The sequence below is a fragment of the Aulostomus chinensis genome, chromosome 23 (assembly GCF_037954235.1).
Source record: "Aulostomus chinensis isolate RoL2024-O1b breed Wild chromosome 23, RoL_Achi_v1.0, whole genome shotgun sequence".
NCBI lineage: Eukaryota > Metazoa > Chordata > Actinopteri > Syngnathiformes > Aulostomidae > Aulostomus > Aulostomus chinensis.
In genome coordinates this window covers 20,714,508-20,736,797 of record NC_141342.1, presented here as the reverse complement: position 1 = coordinate 20,736,797, position 22,290 = coordinate 20,714,508, and the positions used below count along the sequence as shown (strand labels likewise).

Genomic DNA, 22,290 nt, shown 5'->3' with positions numbered 1-22,290 from the left:
TAGAACCAATGTTACATAATGAAGTGGCAGTGGTGGCGTTCAGACACGAGCGCCCTGGTTGGGATGAAGCGAGACTAAAGACGAGTCTTATCTCTTTTGTTTCCCTCTTTTCCCGTCATAGAAATAAGCCTTAATATCAAAGAGAACCACAGCAAGTACACACATACCTGCCGACAGTGTGAGACCCCGCAGAGGATCTACGTAGATCAGGGACATAGGTCAGGCACGAGGCATCAGGGGGAGGAGCGAATGAGAACCACCTGTCTGCTTCTGCAATCTGAAGACAAAGAAGTAATGCAGGATGGAAAACTGCTAATATTGAGTACTTCAAAAGCAAAGTATCACTTCAAGTACGGCAGCAGCACAACAAATCTTAATCACCTGGTTCAAACAATCTGTGGGTGCTAGGTTAGCATTAGCAAGAACAAGCAGGACAAAGACATGGGCCTTTACCTGCTTGCCTCTGCAGCCCTGCCCCTTTAACTGTGGCTCTGCCCCTTTACCTACCTGCAGACACACTGTAGCCCCACATTTTTTTTTAAACTACACTTGGTGCCCATCTCGTTAAACCTGGGACTCCAAGTGCATACACCTGCTGAGTTTGACGATTTGACATTACTGCAAGCGTTCAACCATCTAAAACTGAGCTACGAATCTCTGTTGTTTTGGAGAGGCAGCAGTGTGCCGGTGCAGGGTGACCGCGTCATCCTCATGTTTCCAAACTTGTTGCTCAACAGTTATTTTCCATTTCTTGTAGAAAGCGAGGGTTTGGTGTTGTATACCCAGCAGTTTAAGCCTTGAGATCACGAACTGTAGCCTGTCCAACAGTCTATGCATTATGATTCATTGTTGGACCGGCGAGAAAATCCCTAACTCCTAACTTCCAAACCTAATAAGAGCTGCAATGGAAAATAAAACCTCGACAGTGAAGGACCTGAAGAGAAGTGCAGTGGTGGAGTCTAGTTTGGCTTTGATTGGGGATGGATTCTGTCCAACAGAGACAAATGTCTTCACTGCTCTTGGCCGGGACGATGTTGCGTATCAAGCTCTGGAGGTGTGGGCTGTGACGGCAGCGGGGGACAAAGTTCCGCACGCAGTCGTCATCTAGAAATCATAACCGAATGACCAACAACCGCCTGGAAGGAGGTGGCTTGGTGCGTCTCCACCAGATGAGATAAGAGCATGAGCGAAGGGGTTTTTCCCTCCATGAATCAGGACAAATTCCTGAATCTGCCCTTTGGAATCAGGAACGCCTGGTGGACAAACTCAGACTGCAGAAGAGTCGAATGCACCAATGACAGCAGCCTCGTGCCTGTGTCCAATTATGTCACTGAGCAAGCACAAAAAAAGCATTTTACTTGTTATTGCACACATGCATTCAATATAAGCCTCCAATGTTTGTTTTTTAACAAAATAAAACGAAAAATAGTCACCACTGATGTGAATGCATTTTCTCCCTCTCGTGTTGTTTTTTGTGCACAAAATAATTGCATTTTACTGCTTATTGATAGACTGCAGCCAAATTCCAATATTTTATTAAAATAGAAAGAATAGAAAGAGAAACGGGGAAAAAACATAAACAAAGAGGGAAAAAAAGACACCGGATTACAGTTGAATGATTTTTAGATGTGTTTTAATAAATAGAGCACATGGTCTTAGATCAAGAACACACTTAAAAAGGGTCAAAACATTTTACCCAAATCTTTAGAAAGAACAATGCAGGCACTTCACCCAGCTTATGTTCGACACAGAACAACAGGGGTCAGGCATTGAAAGTCAGTAAACAACCTTTTTTTTTATCCCTAGAAAGCATCTCATCACTGTTAATAACAAAAAAAAAAAGAGAAACCAAACCCAACAGGAACAAAGCTGGGAAAACATCCAGCTCCCAAAGTCAAGAAATCACATTTACACATCAACAAATCAACAAAATATGATTTCACGTCTCTCCGCATCTTTTCAGTAAAAACATAACAAATACAACTGGGTGAGTTTTGAGTATACAGTGCAGGAGGTGAGTTTCAGTTTGCTTCAGTCCACAGCTGGAAGTTCTTTGATTCATGCTGCTTTTCACTTATTTCACCATAAAACAAGAAACGTTTAAAAGGAAGTTTTCATCGACGTCGTTCAGGCTCAGACACACTGGCGTTTCCGTTACATTGTCGGACACTGAGAATATCAATCTGTCGGTGGCCAAATAATTTTTTCTCAAAAGTTGTGGGGGGGAAATTGATCCGCAATTTTAAATTCTTAAGATTCTGATTCATTAAAAGACAAAAGTTTTAATCTCATTTAATTTTAGCAACTTTAAAGGAACATAAACATAGTCTATCCTTCCCAGAGCCAGTCAACAAGATAAACATCTTTCTCTAGGGAGCCCAGAGCCACGCTAGTTAGCTTAGCACAATGAATAGTAATGGATGGGAAGTGTTGGCATACATCTCTCCAAAGCTAACTCAAGACCATCCAAGCTTTGAAGTCCTCGAGACTGTCCAACTATGAATGAGCACTGATGCTTTTCAAATACATGTACAGCGGAGTGTCATCTGCATAGAGGCGGAACATGAAGCCGTCCTTCCTGAGAAGGACTTCTGTAGGGCAACGAGAGGGAGACTGGGGTTGCTCACCGACAAACTATCAATTCTGAGGTGAAAAGAGATCAAAAAACTTTCACCTCAACAACTTAAGGGCCTTTCAGCATTTTGACAGTGTCGAATTCTACTTGATACATGACTAAACGTTCCCTTTTGCCTTTGTGAGCTTACTTATTGCAGTCAAAAAAACTTGATAGAATTTTTCCTGAACATTTTGAGAGGAATTGCTACTTGACAAAATGACATTTACCTGACAAAAGCAGGTAACTTACTTGGGGTTTTCACGATAAAAAATAAAACTTTCGTGAATCTGGAAATGGCTGCATTTGAGTGCCCCGTACGGTTTCTGTTTGACAGATTGATGATTACATCGGTAGAAAGTTCTCCAGTAGAAATTCAGGATTAAAAATTGATCATATCAAGAGAGATTGTCTTTCAGCTTCTTCTGTGACAGTTGCAACATCTGATCTGCTGCCATTAAAAACCACAAGCACTCACTTTGGTTGGTACGTGAATCAGGAAACTCACTTGTGACACAGTGATGGTTGGTTCTTGTTTGCCAACAGCAACATCTTGCACTTCCAGGACAATAAAAGTGAAGGAGGAAATAGCAGGCTGAGCAGAGGAAGTATCCAAGACATACAGAGATGGTCCCGGGACCGATTGGCTGGTCAGAGGGTGGGACTTGTAGAAGTGTGTGCTAGATGTTTAAACATCTTCAGGGTCAAATCAGGGTCATCTGCAGGTCAGAATCCTCCTCGCCACTGCCAACAAAACCCTGCTGGGAGATGTCACTGCGGCGTTTCCATGGCGACTCGTTCTCCTCCCCCTGCATTACTTGGATGACTGCAGCGTCTCCTGCAGCGACAGGCGGGAACGAGCTGCTGGGAGGGGCATCATAACGGACTGGACGCCGCTCAGCCTCCATGGAAGCAGACCCAGAAAGTTGTCCTGCTGGTGGGAGTCCAGTGTGAGACTCAGGGCCCGTGGAGGTGGAGCTGGAGGAGGATTGTGGGTGGAGTAGTTCCTGGTCAATGTGGTAGTAGAAGACGGAGGAGGATGTTGGGGAGTGGTCACTGCGCTCCTGGTTGGAAAGAAAGAAGCGGGAGGAGAAGTGAGGGGTAGGAGAGAACTGGATGGATGAATGGGTTAATGGATGAAACAGTGCGAGCTGGTGGATGGATGATGGACAGATCGGTGAAGAGTGATGGAGGATAAGTCGAGGTAAAAGATAAATTCCCATCCCGTCGACCCGTTGACCAGTAAACTCGTGTGCCATCAATCTGGTTCCTATCTACGTCACATTTCTGGAAATCGAGCATTTGGATGCTGCTAAATGCTAGTTACCGTTAGCTAGCTAGCAAAAGTGGCTGCCACATCAGTTTGCGTAACTAGTCTAACAGATGTAAGGTGAGATCCTTTTACCCACGGCACATACCCGCTCAGAACCGGGAGATTAACCTGACTCCCACTGGCTCGTGATAAGTTGCCCTTCTGTTGTCTTTTCTGGTGTTCTACGTCAGGGACGTATCACTGAAGGAAGTCCTATCATGTAGCTTCTGCTTAGGTTGTTTCCCAAACAGCTCCGACCGAATGATGCTAGAGAACTGACAGACGGTTGAGAAATGACCAAAAATTGCAGAACTACAGGGGTTACAGCATCAAGCAGCTGTGTGAGGCTCCCATCACGCAATTCTACAGCAGGGAAAGAGTAAACATACAAATAAAGAAATATCATACAGACATCTGTGCTGGCCTCAATGTTTTGTTTGATGTTTGCTTTTACAATAAGACCTGCTAGCTTAGTAGCAAAGGTGCTGGGTCACAAAGTTTTGAAGGAGTAACAAAAAGGGTCCATGCAGTTATAAGCAAAACATACGAACAAGTGATGCCGCAGTTGCCAAGGAGCAGGACAGGATCGAGCAGCAGTTGCTAGGCAAGCAGGGCGAGATGGTTGGACGATGAGGAGCGGTTGCAGGAGGGGCAGGAAGGAGGCTCATTTGAGGAGGGTTAGTACATCACTGTCACACCTCACTCTCTGCAAATCAGACGCACACACAAACACGCAGAGGAAAATCAGAAAATGACAAGAGGTTGGAGCGGAGATACAAGAGAAAAAGAAAAAAAAAGAGAGCTGGTGATGAAGTCGCGCTGGGAGTCCGAATGCTGTAAATGTTATCAAGACGACAACATGAACAAGACACGACCAGGAAGAAAAGACAGATGTCGAGAGGTGAGAGGCTGAGGTTGAGGTGGTGGCAAATCGTGCCCACGTCAATGTCACATCAAGGGATGACGCAGGGAAGAAAATGGCCTGATGTATTTACCGCGCATCAACCAGATCAATAAGCAGACAGCAATGACTGGCTGACACGATGGACAACGACGGAGCGTGGAACGTCTTGAGGCTGAGGTCAGAGACCGGGGTTTGGGGCAAAGGTCCTACCAGGTTTCTTTTTCGCACTCCTCCACAACTTTCTGGGCATTTGTCTGGTAAGGAACCTTTGCTCGGGTTAAAAGGACTACTTCCTGAAGGTTGTGAGAGTTTTTGTCGTAAACAGGAAGTGTGGGGTTCCACAGCTCTTGATGTAAGTGACTGATGGAGATCGAGAGACAAGTCAGGAGTGTCAGTGTTACAGGACGGACGGGTGTTTAAGGCGAAGAGGGGTTTTCTCGTGGGAAAGAAGAAAGATTTAAAGGAAATACAAAGTCAGACTGGAGCGAGAGATTTAAGAGAACTGGATATTTGCTCAAGTGAGAGAAGGGTCATGGGAATCCAGCTACCTGTGGTTCGCGCGGCGCTGCCGGGAGGGAGGATGTTCCTCCGCTTCAGCAGCAGGTGAGACTTTGAACCATCATGACAGTTGGGGCTTAAAACGGCAACAGACAACTTTTCAACTCCTGAACTGGTTCGGCTGGGCCAGAGCATCTCGACCACCAACGACACAGTGGGGATGCTACAAGAATCGATACTTTAGTACCAAATTGGTGCTCAAGTCTGAAAGCATGACAGTACTTAGTTGTTCTGTGGTACCAAAAGTACCCCGTGTACCACAGATACTGCTGTACACCAACCGGCCACTGCCTGACTGTCAGTGAATAAATGGGTTTGCCAGCAGCTGTTGGTGTTGGGTTGGTCTTCAGCCCAGACTCAGAGGTCCGATTATTCTCATTTCACTGACAAGCCTTGATCTGCTGTCGGGCTCCAGCTCAAACCTCCAGCGTCTGTTGCCATTTTAAGGATGAATGCACCTTGCAGGGTGGGGGCTCTAAACAGAGAGCTCCCCTGGTGTGGAGGTGAAATGTTTGGTTAGAGGAGGTGGTGGACGGGGGTCTGGGGGAGGGACGACATACGTGCTGTATTCACCACTGCAGAACGGCGTATACCTCTGTATACACGGGCTGGACAGCCTTCTGGCCTGACGGATCTGAAAACAGTTTACAGCACAACTCGGTTACAGTAATGAGAAGAGCTCCCTTCCACAGCGACACACGTCCATCCGCAGACGAGAGCGTCGCCTGTGAATACCAGTGCTTCCTTTCAAAAGAGCTCATGCCTCTCATCTCGTTCCCTCTCTGTCCTCCTGCTGGAACAAATATGTGGTATTTAGAAACAAACTCTTCAGACAGTGAGAGAGGAAAGACGAGAAAAGAGCCAAAAGCTGCGAGGGACGTGCGTCACGCATCACTATCATCACCTTCCTGAAAACATTAAAGGAAATGTGAACAATGGGAGCTCATCGCCTTCTCACACCTCAACGCCACTGATCTTGTTAAACGACACTGAATTGAATCCTCAAATGTTCCTCCACTGCAGTACCCACTCACCGCCACAAGATGGAGTCGATTCACCATCTCAGAACTGACCAACGGGGGCAGCTTCTTAATTCACAGGCAGGACACAAACGACTTTCAACCAGTCAGAGGAGAGACTAAAGAGACGAGCTCTACATGAATCATCTGGCTCTGCGGCTCTTTCTTCTTCATGTTTGTGTTTCTATCTTGTTCATGTGTTTAAAAAAAGGACAACAAATTGTCAGTCGCAGTGAGACAAAGCACCTTTCCTCGTTCAGGCTCAGAGCCATCCCATGTTCAACACCAGTTCCTGAGGCTTCTTCGGCAAGAGGAAACTTGTTCTACCACAAAAATGCAAACACATCCATCTGAGATCCGTGATCGGCTGCACGTGTTTGGTGAATCTCCTGTTGAACGTCAGAACAAAATGGCGCTAACAGGATACCTACAGAGTTAGCTGAGCGTCCGGGGCCGCGCTGGGCTACGATGGCTCCTGAGATGGCTTTGATCCAACTGTGCATGTCCTCCGGACTGTCAGCCTGACAGAGAGAGGAGCCAGTGACAATCTTCACCGACCACAAAGGACAGAGACAGTGGTGTTGCTCCGCCCAGTGGCGTCCGTACCTGCATGTAGAAGGTTCTGGAGCTGGTGACCATCTCAAACAGGTTGTCCCTCATCATCAGATCACTACGGGACACAGAGCACAGCAGCAGCTTTTAGTCACTGGAGCCTGAAGCCTGGACGGCAGCACAACTGGACCTGCTAGCATGGACGCTAACTGACCTCTGTTTGCACTTGTGAACTTTGTGAATCTCCTTTAATGGAATGACTCTCAGGGCTTCTCTCTCCTGTGAGGAAAAAGACAGGAAGCACTTGGTTACGACTCAGGAACGCCGATGTCTGCTACTTCCTCATTTGACCGTCAATCTTCTCTGGCCGGTAGGAGGAGCTCACGTGGGTCGGGCTTGAGCTTTCTGACTGTTGACCTCCGCAAACAAGCATCATATTCACTCAGTGTTAGTTCCTCTTTCATGTCTGTGCCTCGAAGGGACCGGTGCTGCAGTGGCCAGAAGCTGGCAGGACTTAATGATGTAGGAGAGCAGTCAAACACGGTTATGATGCCATAAACCATGAAAAAATAACAATAGGAATCAATCCAGCCTCACTTGATCTTTACTTCCTGCTGACAGATGAATCACATAAAACCAACCGCATTGCCTGAATTGCCGGTTGAACCTGCTGCATAACAACAGGTTTCCTCTTCCTTAGTTGGTGGGCCTCGGCCTCTGTGACCTCACTGACCTCTGTGACCTCACTGACCTCTGTGACCTCACTGACCTCTCTGACTCCTGTTTAGGAGACACTGACCGACTTCATGCATCGGTCGCTTCAATAAAACAGCTTCTCTGTGCAGATGGACTCATTATGTCCCTCTACATTTGTGACTCAATGGAAAATATAAATGCATGAACACACAGCCAGAAAGCAAAAGCGTGCGCACACACACACTGGGCGTGCCCACATATGTACACACACACACACACGCTGTAGCTAGGACTTGCTAATCTGAGGACATGTGGATCACATGAGTCGGTATTCAGGACACATGCCGCTGCATGCAGGGATTCACGACCTCCTGAGGGTGAAAGAAGCATCACACACACACACACACACACACCCTTGTACTTATATCTTTGTGAGGACTTTCATTGACGTAATACATTCCCTAACCCCTCATCCTAAACCTCACCATCTCAACTGACTTCCTGACCCTGACCTTGACCCTAAACCTAACCAGAGCCTGACCCTGACCTTGACCCTAAACCTAACCAGAGCCTGACCCTGACCTTGACCTTGACCACACAGGAATGCAGTCTTGCTTGTCACAGCATGATGAAAGACAACCAACACACAACCTGGACCAGCACTGGTTCTGAGTGGGTCTCTCCAGCCAGAGTGGGGTGATCCCGTCACATTCGCCATCCCCGCCTGCAAATGAGACCTTTATCTCATCTGAGCCCTCGCGTGCAGACGGGAGTCCTGCTCTGATGACTAGTAAGAAGGGGACTGTACACACACAGATCATCAGCACTCGGAAGACCTGAGAGCCATCGGCCTCCTGGCTGAAGCCCCCCCCCCCACACACACACAAAGTAGCACAATGGAGGGAAAAAGTCAAGGACGTTCACCACGTGGGAAACAACTACTGTTAAAACCCTGTCTGGACAGATGGACCCCAACTGGCCTCCACTTCCAGCTGATTTACTTCTTGATTTGTATTCTTCTGACCCAGACTCACCCAGAACCGTCCCAGAGGACCTGCGCCCCCTAGACCACTACGGCGCGTAGGTACGGAGCAGCTTCAGCAAGGAGGCCTCCAGGAAATGAATGCAAGTCTACATAAATACTCCAAAAGCCAACTTGTGTGTGTGTGTGTGTGTGTGTGTGTGTGTGTGTGTGTGTGTGTGTGTGTGTGCAGGCTCTACAGCTCTAAGGGGTAACATGATGCTGTCAGATGAGGAAGGATTTCAACAACAGTTTCTCTCACCTGGTCAGACTTAAAGTAGCTGACAGTGTTTTCATCCAGCATGAAGTACCTCCTCTTCCAGTTCTTCATCTGAGAGACAGAGAGGGGGGGGTGGGGGGGTGGAATCAGCCAAAAAAAAGAATACCTAAGATCTCTGCTTTATAAAACCACGTATAAATGCACTCTTAGTTTGACTGCCTTCCATGTTTGTATTCCTAACCCTAACGCCATCAGGGGTTAATAGGCCGGTGCACAGCAGCACAAACTGAAAGAATCACAACCCTGGTAAGAACCCCCTTTAGGCCTGGTCAGCTAAGCTGGGATGCATATGCGTGTGTGTGTGTGTGTGCGTGCGCGCACACGTGTGTGTGTGTGTGTGTGTGTGTGTGTGTGTGTTTGGGTTCTCACCACAGCTCCTTGTTTAACGCAATACCCAGCCTTGATGACGGTCTGGTCCTGCGCTCCCCGGGACAGGAAATACGGCAGCTGATTCGGACCCCGCCTCAAACCTCCACGGTCCGGCCCGTTCTGCCCCTCCCCTTGCTCCTTAAAAAGGTACACGAAATCAAAAATGAACGAGTTAAATTCTCTCCATCGGCCGTTCCCGAGTTGCTGTTTTAATTTTACGCGCTCCAGCATGATAGGCCTGTAGCATCGCATGCTTGCGGCTGCATTCCGACAGAGACAGGAACGGACCTGCTGAGCCGCCCACCCCAACAGCTGCTAGCACGGCGCAGCCAGAACGCTCTACCTGTGTCGTAGTGATGAGCGGGACTCCTCCAACAATCTCCATCTTGTAGGAGAGCTGCTTCACTGCTCCCGGGACTTCCAGGGGAGTCTCGGTGCCGGCAGCGAGGTTCTCACCAGCCTTTGGCACCTGGAAACATCGCAAGAGGTGGACAACAATCCTGGTTTAAAAGCTTAAAATGTTCCATCTGTGGATGAAAAGCTATGTTTTCAAGGATCCTGACGTTTTTGAAGACTTTTGATGATGAGGAGGGATTAACATCAGGTCTCTGCCCACATGGCACCACCTGATCTCACTCCCTATATGAGCTCCCACAGCGTCAGGCTGTTTAAGCTGAAGAAAACCCTGACTCTTCAGGAGGACCATGCTCTGATTGCAGTCCAGGACAGCTGTCCAGGACGGTGGTCCAGGACGGCGGTCCAGGACGGCGGTCCAGGACGGCGGTCCAGGACGGCGGTCCAGGAATTTTTCACACCTGTCATTTGGGTTTAAACTGAAATGTCTTCAAATTTGCTGTATGAGTCTCAACTTGAACACGTCCCCTCTGGTATTTGGTCAAAACAATTTCTGGGTCACTTCTGCAGCGACCCGTCACCACAGAACCGTACGGCTGCAGGTGCAAACACACACCCGCATCGTTAACATCCTCGCCCTCGTCATGCTGGACTGAACGAATCTTCCTGAGCTGATGGGAAATGTTCCATCTGTTGCAGCCGCAGGGAGAAGACAACCGCGGGAGAAACAGGGTCACCTATTGATCCGTGTGTGTGTGTGTGTGTGTGTGTGTGTGTGTGTGTGTGTGTGTGTGTGAGGCTCACGGTGATCTTGGTGGCGTTGTTGAGAACAGTGATCCACTCCACCAGATCCTGCTGGTCGTTGGCCTGCAGGTAGAACTTCCTCATCCCTGCATTAATAACTGCGTGAGGGAGAAAGACAGATGAAGGGATGAACGTCTTCTCACTTTGGGAAGAACAAAACAACGAGAGGAAGAAGAGGAAAATACTGAGCGTCATGCAAATCCAAAAATACTTCTGGTTTCTCTGCGGATGTGTGTGTGTGTGTGTGTGTGTGTGTGTGTGTGTGTGTGTGTGTGTGTTAACATCCCATCCAGATGCAAATACACACTCACAACAAGGTCAGGTCATTGTACAGTTTCCTCCTATTGAGGGACATCGAGCTACTGTCGGCCACCAGAGGAACAACAACAAGCTGCAAGGGACAAAAGAAAGGAAGTAAGCAGAGGGGGAAAAGCAGGAGGGCGACAAGGAAGGAAGGAAACAAGGAAGGAGACGGGGAAGGAAGAAGGGAAGGCAAATGAGACGAGGGAATAACAGATGCTGGGAAAGAAAAGGAGCTGGACGGACTAAAGCACGCGGACGCCTGAATGTCGCATGAATGTGCTGATGCTGCTTCACTTCTGAGCTCTTCGGTGAGAGATGGAAGGACAAGGATGGAAGGAAGGAAGAAAGGAAGGAAGGAAGGAAGGAAGGAAGGGGATGAGAAGCAAAGAAGAAACATAGAAGAGGAACCTACCAAAGCAGAACTCGGCCTTTGGTCTGAGTTTGGTGGCATCACTGACCTGGAAGACAAAGAGGCTGTGAGGCACGTCCATAGAAGAGAGTGTGTGTGTGTGTGTGTGTGTGTGTGTGTGTGTGTGTGTGTACTAACCATGGAGATGTAGGACAGGTTGAGAGATCCCACCTGCTCGGCACCTTTCGGCAGATTCTGAGGAAAGAATTATGTTAATGTTGTTCGCTTCATTTCAACATCATTACCTGAAGCAACGGCAGAAGTAGCAAAGATGTTCAATGACAAACTGCAGTGCACACTTCCTGTTTCCTGAGTGGGCGTGGTCACCGACCGATGTCACAAAGAGGGCCTCTGAATTTTTTGGTATTAATTAGTTTCAATATCATTCAGCGAAACACCAGACAGGTAACAACACAGTGGGACGTCAACACTCAGCAGTAAACGATCACAGCACACGCGTGTGTATAAACACATACACACACACACCTGGGGGTTGTCCATGTACCACAGCAGGCCTCCCTGCTGGGTGTCCAGGATGAAGTAGCGTCGCAGGAACTTGCCGCTGCTCTCATTCTCCTCAATGTCCAGGAAGCCACAGATGCGATTCTGTCGGTCCACGTACGGCATCGCAACCCCGCCAGTGCCGCCCGCCTTCGAGCATCACAGGTACGCTGCCAGGGGGCGGAACAGGGGAATGTGAGAGGGGCATCTAGAACAACTTGAAAAGTCAATAGGTTCTCCAGGAAATTACTCAGCCTCGCAAGCAAACCTCAATAAGGACATTTTTGGTACCAGGCGATGTAAGAATAATAAAGTTTGCGTTTTTCATCGAATGTGTAATTAGCTAGTTAGCTTAGCCCAATGGCTGGTCGCAGGTGGGATGTGTCAGGTCCAGGCTAGCTAGCTTAGCCCAATGGCTGGTAGTGGGTTGGAAGTGTTAGCATCAGCTAGCTCAGGTCCAGGCTAGCTAGCTTAGCCCAATGGCTGGTAGTGGGTTGGAAGTGTTAGCATCAGCTAGCTCAGGTCCAGGCTAGCTAGCTTAGCCCAATGGCTGGTAGTGGGTTGGAAGTGTTAGCATCAGCTAGCTCAGGTCCAGGCTAGTTAGCTTAGCCCAAAGGCTAGTAGCGGGGGGGGGGGTGTTAGCATCAGCCAGCTCAGGTCCAGGCTAGCTAGCTTAGCCCAATGGCTGGTAGTGGGTGGGAATTGTTAGCATCAGCTAGCTCAGGTCCAGGCTAGTTAGCTTAGCCCAATGGCTGGTAGTGGGTGGGAAGTGTTAGCATCAGCTAGCTCAGGTCCAGGCTGCTGGTGTGTCCAGCAGGACTCCTCCTCCGGCTACGTGTCTGATGCCAACACTACAATGTCTCCTCATTTAATAAGAAGTGATTTCACACACTTCATTATACTGATGCAGGTAACGATGATTTAGGAAAAAATGGTCATTGATGACTTTAGACTGAAGTATGCTAACACTTCCCATCCACTACCATTCACTGTGCTAAGCTAACAAGCCTCAGCTCCCTCATGCAGCACAGAGCAGAGAAGGGTCTCTCTCTTCTTGTCTGGTTCTGTAGACGATGGACAAGAAACAGACTTTTCCTAAGTTTGTTTTCCTCAAAGAGACGAGCAACACGTAAACTAAGGCTGATCCCCTCGGGCGCATCAATAAGGGACATTTCTAAAGAGACAAGAGAAAAAGTCCCCGGTCAGCAGGAACTTGGCGACAGTCGTGGGTTAAAACTCCCTGTCCTTTCAAGTTGGTGATTTATTAACCTGGTTGTGTCATGAAAGCTGCAGGAATGTCTGAACCAGTAAAGACTTGATGTTTCAACAGCAAGTCCTGGCAGCGTCGATCCCTCCGTAACACCACAGCAGCCACAGCCATCTGGTGAGTTCACTTCATCCGTCCATCTTGTCACTGTTACATGAATCTACTGTGACACCAACATGGCCTCCTGGACCGCCACGAGCATGCAGAACCATGTCAGTTTCTGTTTGAACACTCCAATAAAGCTACCTTGAACATTAAGGATTTATTTTCTTAAATTTTGGACCTCCACGTCCGCCGTCTCTAACTTAACAGGTTTTTGGTAAAACGCCTGGAATGAGGAACGTGGCTCCACTGCGTGGGCCTCGTGAGCCTCCATGGCGTGGTTCCTTCAGAGCTTGGCGTTTGAAATTCAGCCGCCAAAATCAAAGAGGTGGCGGCGAGAAGATTACCACGCTCGGCACAACACGTCAGTCTCCTCAACTTTAGTTACGCCTTTAGCTCGGCTGATGGAAGCTGATGCTAAACTCCAGGTTGGCCTACAAAATGACGCCATCCTGCAAATGATGTGTTCAATGCCACCTCAGTCCAACACGTTTTTTTTCAACCTGCCTTAAAAAAACCATTCCAAATGTGTTCCGGTGCATCAGCTCTGGGAACGACGACTCGTCCGGAAACAACACAAAGTGAAGCATTTCTGAGGCACTGACCAACTCCTCAGCGCGTGGCCAAATTGGCTCCCACACCATGGAGGAGGTCCTGTTGTCCTTGTCCAGGTAGGAACAATTAAAGTACAACTGAACCTCATCCACAACCTTCAGGTATTTGTAAAACACAGGGATCGAATCACGAGAACTCATATTTTCACCATCAGTGCAGTCATCAGGTCTCCAACCAGAGTTTCCATGAACAGATGAACCGCATCTGAAATGCTGTCTTACTGTCATATCAACCTGTGTGGGTCTTGCATTTTGGAAATTACACCAAACAAAACTGCTTTCAGAGGCTAAAACCAGACTAGAAAGCCCGTTGAGACGCCGCAGAGACGTTTGGGTTGAACTGCAAGAAGCTGTCAAAGGCCAGGAGGAGTAGAAGACACCTGAGAATCCTTCCTCAGAGCACTGATGAAGTACTTGTACTTCCATCACTTGCATATGAAGGCGGTTGCATGTTTGCCTCACAACACGTAACTACAACACAACCAGTCCGGCTAACGCCACCGCTGCATGAGGAAACGGGAGGTTGAAGCTAACTCGGACGAAGTGGCGGTGAGGGTGTTCGCCTCGCCGGCTGCAGGGGAGCATCGGAGTGTAGCAGCTAAAAAAGTCCAGTTAAACAGTCCTCGGAGCTCAGGTCCTCCCTGAGGAGTCCAACTGTTGTCAGAGGCCTGAAAACACCGAGACGTTTCCCTCCATCCACCGACTCTTCCTCGTCTCAGACCCCGGGGTTCGTCTTCTTCCGGAACCGATTCAGCTGTGTGTGAACGCGGCGGCACCGTTATAAACACTCGAGGTCGGTAAAAGCAGGTTTACTCACTCAGTTCGGCTCAGTCCAAATCCAGTGTGGCAGCGGTCCGTCACCAGTGTCACTCACACTTGACCGATTCATTGTTTCCGGTTTGGTCTTTCAAAGCAAAAGCGTTTCCGATGACTGAATCCATTTGGGCTTCAATGTAAAACCATCTCAGTTGTTCTCCACCAGAAACTAATTTGAAGGATCGTGGTTCTAACGAGGAGTCCAGAGTGAATCTACAAGAGGAAGCGCTGACAAAACCAGTGACTCATTGATGATGGTTACAGGTATTGATTACTGACTGGACCTATAGTCACGCAGCAATAACTACTACTGAGTACGAGTACTGACTAGTGAGAGTACTGATGAGAACCCATATAGTAATGTTGTCATGAGTACTGAATACAAATGTGACAATGCAGTAAAGGCAATGGAGTACTCATAACAATACATAATACAGTAATTACTACTGGGTATTTGTGTAATAATACAGTAAGGACTACTGAGCACTTATTATATATTAATATATGATATGCGCACTTACTGATCTAGTAATGACTACTGAGTACTTTATAATCATTTAGTAATGACTATGTAGTACTCATGTAATGCAGTAGTAGCCAGGCACTCATGAAATAATCTGACAATGGTACTTATGTAATAATCATGTGATGGCTGTGGAATACTCCTGTAATAAGATAGTAGTTACTACTTAGTACTCATCTCAATATAGCGTGATGACCACTGAGTACTCGTGTAATAATGCAGTAATTACAACTGTGTACTACAGTAGTAGTACTAGTAGCACTAGTTGTGCTAGTACTAAATTGATTGCTACTCCAGAGTCAACACTGTTTTCCAAGCTTTTATTTTGAAAGCACAACACATATCCTCACAGTGCTGCGACTTGGTGGTTTCCAGCCGATTGTTCCCCCTTCGTGTTCCCCCAGTGGATGATGGTAAATGCAGTTTCACCACGACAGCGTACTGCAGTCGCAGGTCACCAGCATTCAGAGCCACATCAACAGCAACTTCAGTCAGAAGTAAATACGACCGAGGATCTGCAGAGATTTGGAAATTGTGCTTTTTGAGCAGTACTAAAGTGCCGGGGCGAGGCCTCAGGACCCTGTGAGAACGATTCAACGATGACCTGATAAGAAAAGATGAAGTCCCTCAGAGGAGAAACCAACCTCTGTTTTAATGTTTCACATGAAACCTGGGGATTTCCCCAGCAATGCAGCTGACCTTGCGTGTGTGTGTGAAGGTATTTTCATACACACACCACAACAGACACACCCTGAGAGGGGGGACCTACCTACGACAACTCACAGTTTATGTGAGGATTCTAGATTGAGTTTTTCCTTTCCTGCAGAAATCCTGAGTTTTCTCATCTGGTAAATCCTCATGAGGTTTTTGGTGAAGGGCAACGTAACAAAGTGTGTTGTTCACACAGGGGTAGAGATGTGTTACAGGTGTTACACAGCATTTGTCCAGATACAGGAGGTGTGTATTGAAGGTCGCTGTGAGCAGGGTTCGAACCTGCGCGGGGAAACCCCATTGGATTTCAAGTCCAACGCCTTAACCACTCGGCCATCACAGCTCTGGTGCTGTTCGAAAAGGAGGCGTGTCCTGTAATGTCAGTTTACTGATGTTTGCTGATGATTTCAGTTTCCTCCTTTCAGTGTCAACTCACTTCCTGTGGCCTAAAATGAACCAGGTTACTGAGACTTGAAGACTCTTCACCTCTCAGCCAGCAGGTTTTTCTCTCTCCAGAACTGAAGACGGCTTCAGGATCAGAGCAAAATGTCTTCACGCAACAGTCTTGATGATGAGGACGCCACCAAGTTACTTCATGTTTTCATCAATCACCTGAGGGGTGTTCAAGGTCGCTGTGAGCAGGGTTCGAACCTGCGCGGGGAAACCCCATTGGATTTCAAGTCCAACGCCTTAACCACTCGGCCATCACAGCTCTGGCGGTGCTAGAAAAGGGGGCGTGTCCTCTGTTGGTTTAAGGACATTCGGTGTCACTTTGGCTACAGGGCGAAGACCCTTTTATGTCTGCTCGCCACACTCGCCACTTCAAAGCTCAATTTGACCCCCTAAACACGCTCAAAACTCACCAAATTTGGCAAACACATCGACTTTGGCGAAAAATTTGATATTAAAAAAAACAGCACTTTCCTCAATAGCGCCACTTAGACAAAAAACCCCGCCACCGCCTGTAGGAATGTCTTCCAGACATGGGACCAACACCGCTTTATTCGTCTCATCAAGACGGACGAATCACTCACTGACACCCCTGGCCTCACTCCAACAGGACGTCCAAAATTGGACATTCACAACAAACGCTATCTCCTCCCAGGGCGTTCAAGGTATCGCTTCCAAAACTTAATACATGGCTCTCCAAACTCTGCTGATCAAAAGTTGTTCAAAGTTTTTAGACAAGTCACTCGCTTCCTATTTGATCAGCCCTCAAAGTGGGGGAGACACTTTTCACCTTCCAATGGAAACCAATGGGGAACCTGCCTCATCTCATGGTGCACACTCTAAAACACTCGCTTCTAGCATGTAAACTAAAACTCCCACAGCTTCAAAAAACACACCACTGTATTCCTGACAAAAATCCCTTCAAAAATATGGTGTTGTGTTCCACTTGTGACCAACACATGCAGAGCTGTTTGACTTTGACACTCTGAAAATGTCCCACTGCTCCTGGGCTCTCCACCCTGACACAGAGCAGTGGGGGAGGGGCTCTTCAAGGGCCAGCTGGCAGCTCTGCTCTCAGGCTGAGTCACACTCAGGCTTCCATCTCCTCAACTACAAGTCACACCGTTTTCCTTCCTGTACCGTTGGATTCAGGGCGACGTTTGCCACCCGTCCACGGGCGCGAGGAGGCTCAGGCCCTAACAACGCTGCTTGCAGCTTTGATATTGACTTCATGTTGTGAACAAGTTGTGGCGACGCATTTGAGTTCAACCATGCTGAAGAAAATTTGAGGTCACTTTTCAGTCAGTTATCGATGGATTAACAGGGTGGGAGTCCCTTGACAGTCGCTGTGAGCAGGGTTCGAACCTGCGCGGGGAAACCCCATTGGATTTCAAGTCCAACGCCTTAACCACTCGGCCATCACAGCTCCGGCACTGTTAGAAAAGGGGGCGTGTCCTGTAATGTCAGTTTACTGATGTTTGCTGATGATTTCAGTTTCCTCCTTTCAGTGTCAACTCACTTCCTGTGGCCTAAAATGAATCAGGTTACTGAGACTTGAAGACTCTTCACCTCTCAGCCAGCAGGTTTTTCTCTCTCCAGAACTGAAGACGCCTTCAGGATCAGAGCAAAATGTCTTCACGCAACAGTCTTGATGATGAGGACACCACTAAGTTACTTCATGTCATTCATCAATCACCTGAGGGGTGTTCAAGGTCGCTGTGAGCAGGGTTCGAACCTGCGCGGGGAAACCCCATTGGATTTCAAGTCCAACGCCTTAACCACTCGGCCATCACAGCTCTGAAGGAAGCTGTGGGAGGCGTGTCATGTGATGGGAGTCTCTCTCTGACTGATCTTGAGGGAGACTGTTGCTGAGACTGTGGACTGAGAATGGCATCATGATGCCCTCTAGTGGACAGAAACACTCCTGACGCCAGAGAGAGAGAGAGAGAGAAAGGGAGATGGAATGTGTTCATCCACTGATCCTGAAGAAAAAAGCTGCTAAACTTGACAAGTTCAGGATTTTTGTCTTTTCTTGACACAAAATGTGGAATGTCAGCACATTTCTGCCTGCAATTGTCATTGTCCAACTGGGAATTTCATGTAAAGACGCTGATTTATGTCAACAATAAAATGTTAATAATAAAACAAAATGTCAGCAGAGTTTCGGAACTGATGTGTGTCCACCAACTCAACAGCAAACGCAAGATCAGCGACATGCAGCTTCTGATTTTTGCAGACAAAACTTCCATGTACACGAACCAGCAGACGGAACTGTTCACCGGATTTCTTTGTATGTGGACGATATTTTGTTGCTCCTCCAGAATCGTCAACCAGAGCAGGACAGCAGAGGACGGCTGGGATTTCTGAGGTAACAACGTGAATAGAAAACCCGAGGCCCCTCACTCCAAGTGCTCCGGGGTGGTAAGTCACTTGGCCCAGCTCCTCGCCGTCTCTGCCAGACTCGCTCTGATGGCTGCTATCTGCTCGGTGTCAAAGGCCTAATTGTTTTTCAAGATGGCGCTGCCAGCGTTGATGCCAGCCCCTGTGCCCGTCTATTCTCTAAATCTCTGGGATGCCTGGACACTGCAGGGGCCTCTGCAAAGCTCTGCCAGGCTCTCAACAACCAACGCCTGCTCCAGCAGCTTTTGGCGTCCTTGAGAAAAACTCGGATCTGTTCTTTGTTGTCCGAGTAACGACCCCCCCCCCCCCCCCGGTACATTAACGTCAGTCTATCGGCTGCTGCTGGCACAGGAGCCGCAGCATGCCACACCAGGATTTGAGCCAGGCTTAATGCTCGGCGGTAACTTCTGGAGAGGCTCCTGATGTTTGAAGACGAGAGGCTGGATGCCAGGATGACCTGACTGGCCCGGAGAAACAGACAGCCGCGGCGGGGGGCATGTCAGCAAGAGCTGGGACCATTTCAGGTCCTTCGGCCCTCCAGTGCCGCTGGCGTCTCACCATCGCTCCTCAAGCACGACAAGGAGTGAACTCCCAGCTGTTTTAGTTCCAGAGTTAAAGTCAACATCAGCTCGTACATGAGGGAGGAAGTAAGACAGATGAACCGGTGACAATCGGCGTGATTAAAACACTCGTGGGGTGGAAGTGGGGCAACAGGTCCTGGTAGCGAATTCAAACTTCGGGGAGAAATTATTGGAGTGTTTGATCAAGTAGGTCTCTGTTTGATTGAAGCTGTGGTGACGTGAGGCAGAGACATGAGGACTCATCAAGGCGAGCGAGTGCTGTCAGGTGAAACACCAGCATCCCCTCCATGACCTTTTGACCCCAACGTCTGGTTGCCGAAACCAAACAAGCTGGCGGAGTTTCAGGGTCTCAGACGGAGGCAAGGAGGGTCGAGAGGGCGAGGATCGTGACTAGAGGGCAAGAAAAACAAACAAACAAACAAACGCCGACAACAACAAACCAAGGAACCAACAATTATCATAAAAACAAAAACATAAAGACAAAAAGACAAAATGATTGAGGAGACACACTCTGCCTATGTTTGTTGTTCATAGTTTTTGACATTCATGATGACCGCGTTCATAAAAATGACCTCTGACCGACGTTTTCTTGAGCGTCGGTGACTGAATTCAGCGTCTCAGGTGCTGACACCTGCGTGCGACGGAGCTGCTGCGTGTGAATTCTTATTCCAGCACAGTGGAAACCAACAAGGAAACGAAAACCAAGCCCATTTTATCTGAGGAGATCAGTGACAGAGCTGAACTTCAGTCTCTCAGTTAACGATTGTGCCTGTAGGAGACAAATGAGTCAGAGCTCCGCCCCCTCTGTGACTCACCTGCAGCAAACCAGGAAACACGGAGACACACAGACAGAAGACTTACCTTCCTGGTGACGCCGGACTGACAGTGAAAGACTAAACCACTGGTATACTGGGCTACTACTGGGATATCTGGAACCTCTACAACCAGCAGCTGACACCAAAGACGTATTTGCTAAAAGTAAAAGTCAGGAGGTTTTCTGGGGGGAAGGAGTGGCCCCACATCTGCTGCCTCACGCCAGAGGACAGAATGGCGTGGCGATCCGAGGAGGATTTCTGCTGTCCTGCCTGCCAGGACATCTACCAAGATCCTGTGCTGCTGTTGTGTAGCCACAGCTTCTGTAGCGCCTGCCTGCAGAGCTGGTGGAAGGACAAACAAGTCCACGAGTGTCCGATCTGCAGGACAAAATCCGAATGCAGCAATCCTCCTCGGAACCTGGTGCTGAGGAACCTGTGTGAGGCCTTCTTACAGGAGAGACATCAGAGAGGCTCGCTGGGACCGGAGACGCTCTGCAGCCTGCACGCTGAGAAACTGAAGCTCTTCTGTTTGGACCATCAGGAGCTCGCGTGTCTCGTCTGCCGAGACGCAAAATCACACATCGACCACCGGTTCAGACCCATAGAGGAAGCTGCTCAGGACCACAGGGAGGAGCTCCAGAAGTCCCTCAAGACGTTACGGGATAAATTGGCTGCTTTCAAACGGATTCATGTCAACTGTGTCGAAACAGCGACACACATAAAGGTCCAGGAGAGACACATCGAGAGGCTGATGAAGGAGAAGTTTGAGGAGCTGCATCAGTTTCTAGAGGAGGAAGAGGAGGCCATGATGGCTGCTCTAAAAGAGGAAGAGCAGCAGAAGAGTCAGACGATGAAGGAGAAGATCGAGGGTCTGTGCCGAGAAGTGGCGGTGCTCTCAGAAACAATCAGGGCCACAGAGGAGCAGCTGAGAGCCGACGACGTCGCCTTCATGAGGGGCTTCAAGGCCGCAGTGCAGAGAGTCCAGCAGCTGCCTGATGACCCGGACCTGGTTCCAGGAGCTCTGCTGGATGTGGCCAAACACCTGGGCAACCTCACCTTCACTGTCTGGAAAAAGATGGCTGACGTAGTTACGTATAGTCCAGTGATTCTGGACCCAAACACTGCAAACCCAGAACTCATCCTGTCCGAAAATCTGACCAGTGTGAAGTACGGAAAGAGACAGCAGCGTCCTGAGAACCCGGAGCGGTTTGAGTACTGGGATTCAGTGCTTGGTTCCGGGATGAGCTCTGGGACGCACTGGTGGGATGTTGAGGTGGGAGACAACAGAGACTGGGAACTGGGAGTGCTGGGGGAGTCGGTCTGCAGGCAGGAGTTCATGGGGACTACAGCCTGGAGTATAGAGTACAACGGTGCTGGATACCGAGCTTATTCCCCTTGTGAGAAATACACCGACCTGGCAGTCAGAGAGAAACTCCAGAGGATCAGGGTTCATCTGGACTGGGACAACGGGAAGCTCTCATTCTCCCAACCTCATACCAACACCCTCTTACACACATTCACACACGCTTTCACCGAGAAACTGTGTCCTTTCCTCTGCACCAGGAAAGCTCTCCCTCTGAAGATACTGCCGGTGAAAGTCTCCATAACAGTGGGAAGCCAGAGATGAGTATGGAAGTGGGACTGTAAAAATGCCACAAGAACCAGAACACTTGGCTTGCATTTATCCATCAGCACAATTAAGCAGGAAGAATGGTGGAGGGATTTCCACTCCAGACTATTTTCTGATTGAATTTTAAATCTGTTCTTCAATGCGATATGACGTCTATTTCCAGCAGCCTCTCCACGTTTCTGCTGTGAAGAATGAATCTTTATGAATTTGAAAGCCTTGTGTCTTTTCGTGCCTTCATCACATTTTGTAATGACACAAAATATCGGAAATTTGTATCATTTTTATTGTTTAGCTTGGGGTGATTCTAATTTAAAGGGTACATCACGTTGTGCGCCCTGTGTTTTTCTGTGGAATAAAGCAACTCTGCCAAAGAAATAAATGACTGTAAGTTTTTTTTTCTGTCAAGCAACAAATGATAGCATTTTTTTAAATAAATGAAATGAGACTTAATAATCAATTTAACGCATAATTTTGTTTGCTATAAAATAAAATGAACTCTTCTCTAATGAAATTTACCTTTTTACGAGTCCAGCGGAGGCACCTAAACGCTGCATTTAAATGAATAAGACGGAATATTATACACGAGCAATTTCGGTTTTGACTATCATAATAAAAGCATCATCCACCCGAACGCTATGAGAAAATGTACCAACGTCACATCGAATCACGATTATTTTGAGGTTGT

The 22,290-nt window shown here is 48.2% G+C and overlaps 2 protein-coding genes and 4 non-coding genes across 10 annotated transcripts; 1 reads left to right on the top strand and 5 right to left on the bottom strand.

Annotated features, from left to right (window-relative positions):
* Window positions 1–1,543: 1,543 nt before the first annotated feature.
* On the bottom strand, window positions 1,544–14,645 carry plekha1b (pleckstrin homology domain containing A1b). Of its 5 annotated transcripts, none has more exons than XM_086195532.1 (13): window positions 14,497–14,645; window positions 11,682–11,866; window positions 11,334–11,390; window positions 11,199–11,244; window positions 10,484–10,581; window positions 9,669–9,794; window positions 9,326–9,463; window positions 8,939–9,007; window positions 7,174–7,238; window positions 7,014–7,077; window positions 6,839–6,928; window positions 6,654–6,730; window positions 1,544–3,678 (listed from the first exon to the last, which is right to left on the bottom strand). In XM_086195532.1, exons 2-13 carry the CDS (start codon window positions 11,820–11,822, stop codon window positions 3,429–3,431), a joined length of 1,221 nt encoding a protein of 406 aa, XP_086051658.1. In that variant the 5' UTR covers window positions 11,823–11,866; window positions 14,497–14,645; the 3' UTR covers window positions 1,544–3,428. The 5 variants fall into 5 exon arrangements, with proteins under 5 accessions (XP_086051658.1, XP_086051659.1, XP_086051657.1 ...); XM_086195533.1 differs by lacking the exon at window positions 6,654–6,730 and adding an exon at window positions 5,949–6,022; XM_086195534.1 differs by lacking the exon at window positions 6,654–6,730 and adding an exon at window positions 4,474–4,632 and having other exon boundaries at window positions 3,533–3,678.
* A 1,345-nt stretch (window positions 14,646–15,990) lies between these two features.
* trnas-uga (transfer RNA serine (anticodon UGA)) lies at window positions 15,991–16,072 on the bottom strand. Its single transcript has one exon. It is a non-coding gene; the product is annotated as a tRNA-Ser (tRNA).
* A 287-nt stretch (window positions 16,073–16,359) lies between these two features.
* On the bottom strand, window positions 16,360–16,441 carry trnas-uga (transfer RNA serine (anticodon UGA)). The gene has a single exon. It is a non-coding gene; the product is annotated as a tRNA-Ser (tRNA).
* Window positions 16,442–17,523: 1,082 nt separating this feature from the next.
* Window positions 17,524–17,605, bottom strand: trnas-uga (transfer RNA serine (anticodon UGA)). Its single transcript has one exon. It is a non-coding gene; the product is annotated as a tRNA-Ser (tRNA).
* A 288-nt stretch (window positions 17,606–17,893) lies between these two features.
* trnas-uga (transfer RNA serine (anticodon UGA)) lies at window positions 17,894–17,975 on the bottom strand. Its single transcript has one exon. It is a non-coding gene; the product is annotated as a tRNA-Ser (tRNA).
* A 1,981-nt stretch (window positions 17,976–19,956) lies between these two features.
* Window positions 19,957–21,958, top strand: LOC147240008 (zinc-binding protein A33-like). Its single transcript, XM_086195310.1, has one exon. The coding sequence runs from the start codon at window positions 20,208–20,210 to the stop codon at window positions 21,600–21,602; it is 1,395 nt and encodes a 464-aa protein (XP_086051436.1). The 5' UTR covers window positions 19,957–20,207; the 3' UTR covers window positions 21,603–21,958.
* Window positions 21,959–22,290: the final 332 nt, after the last annotated feature.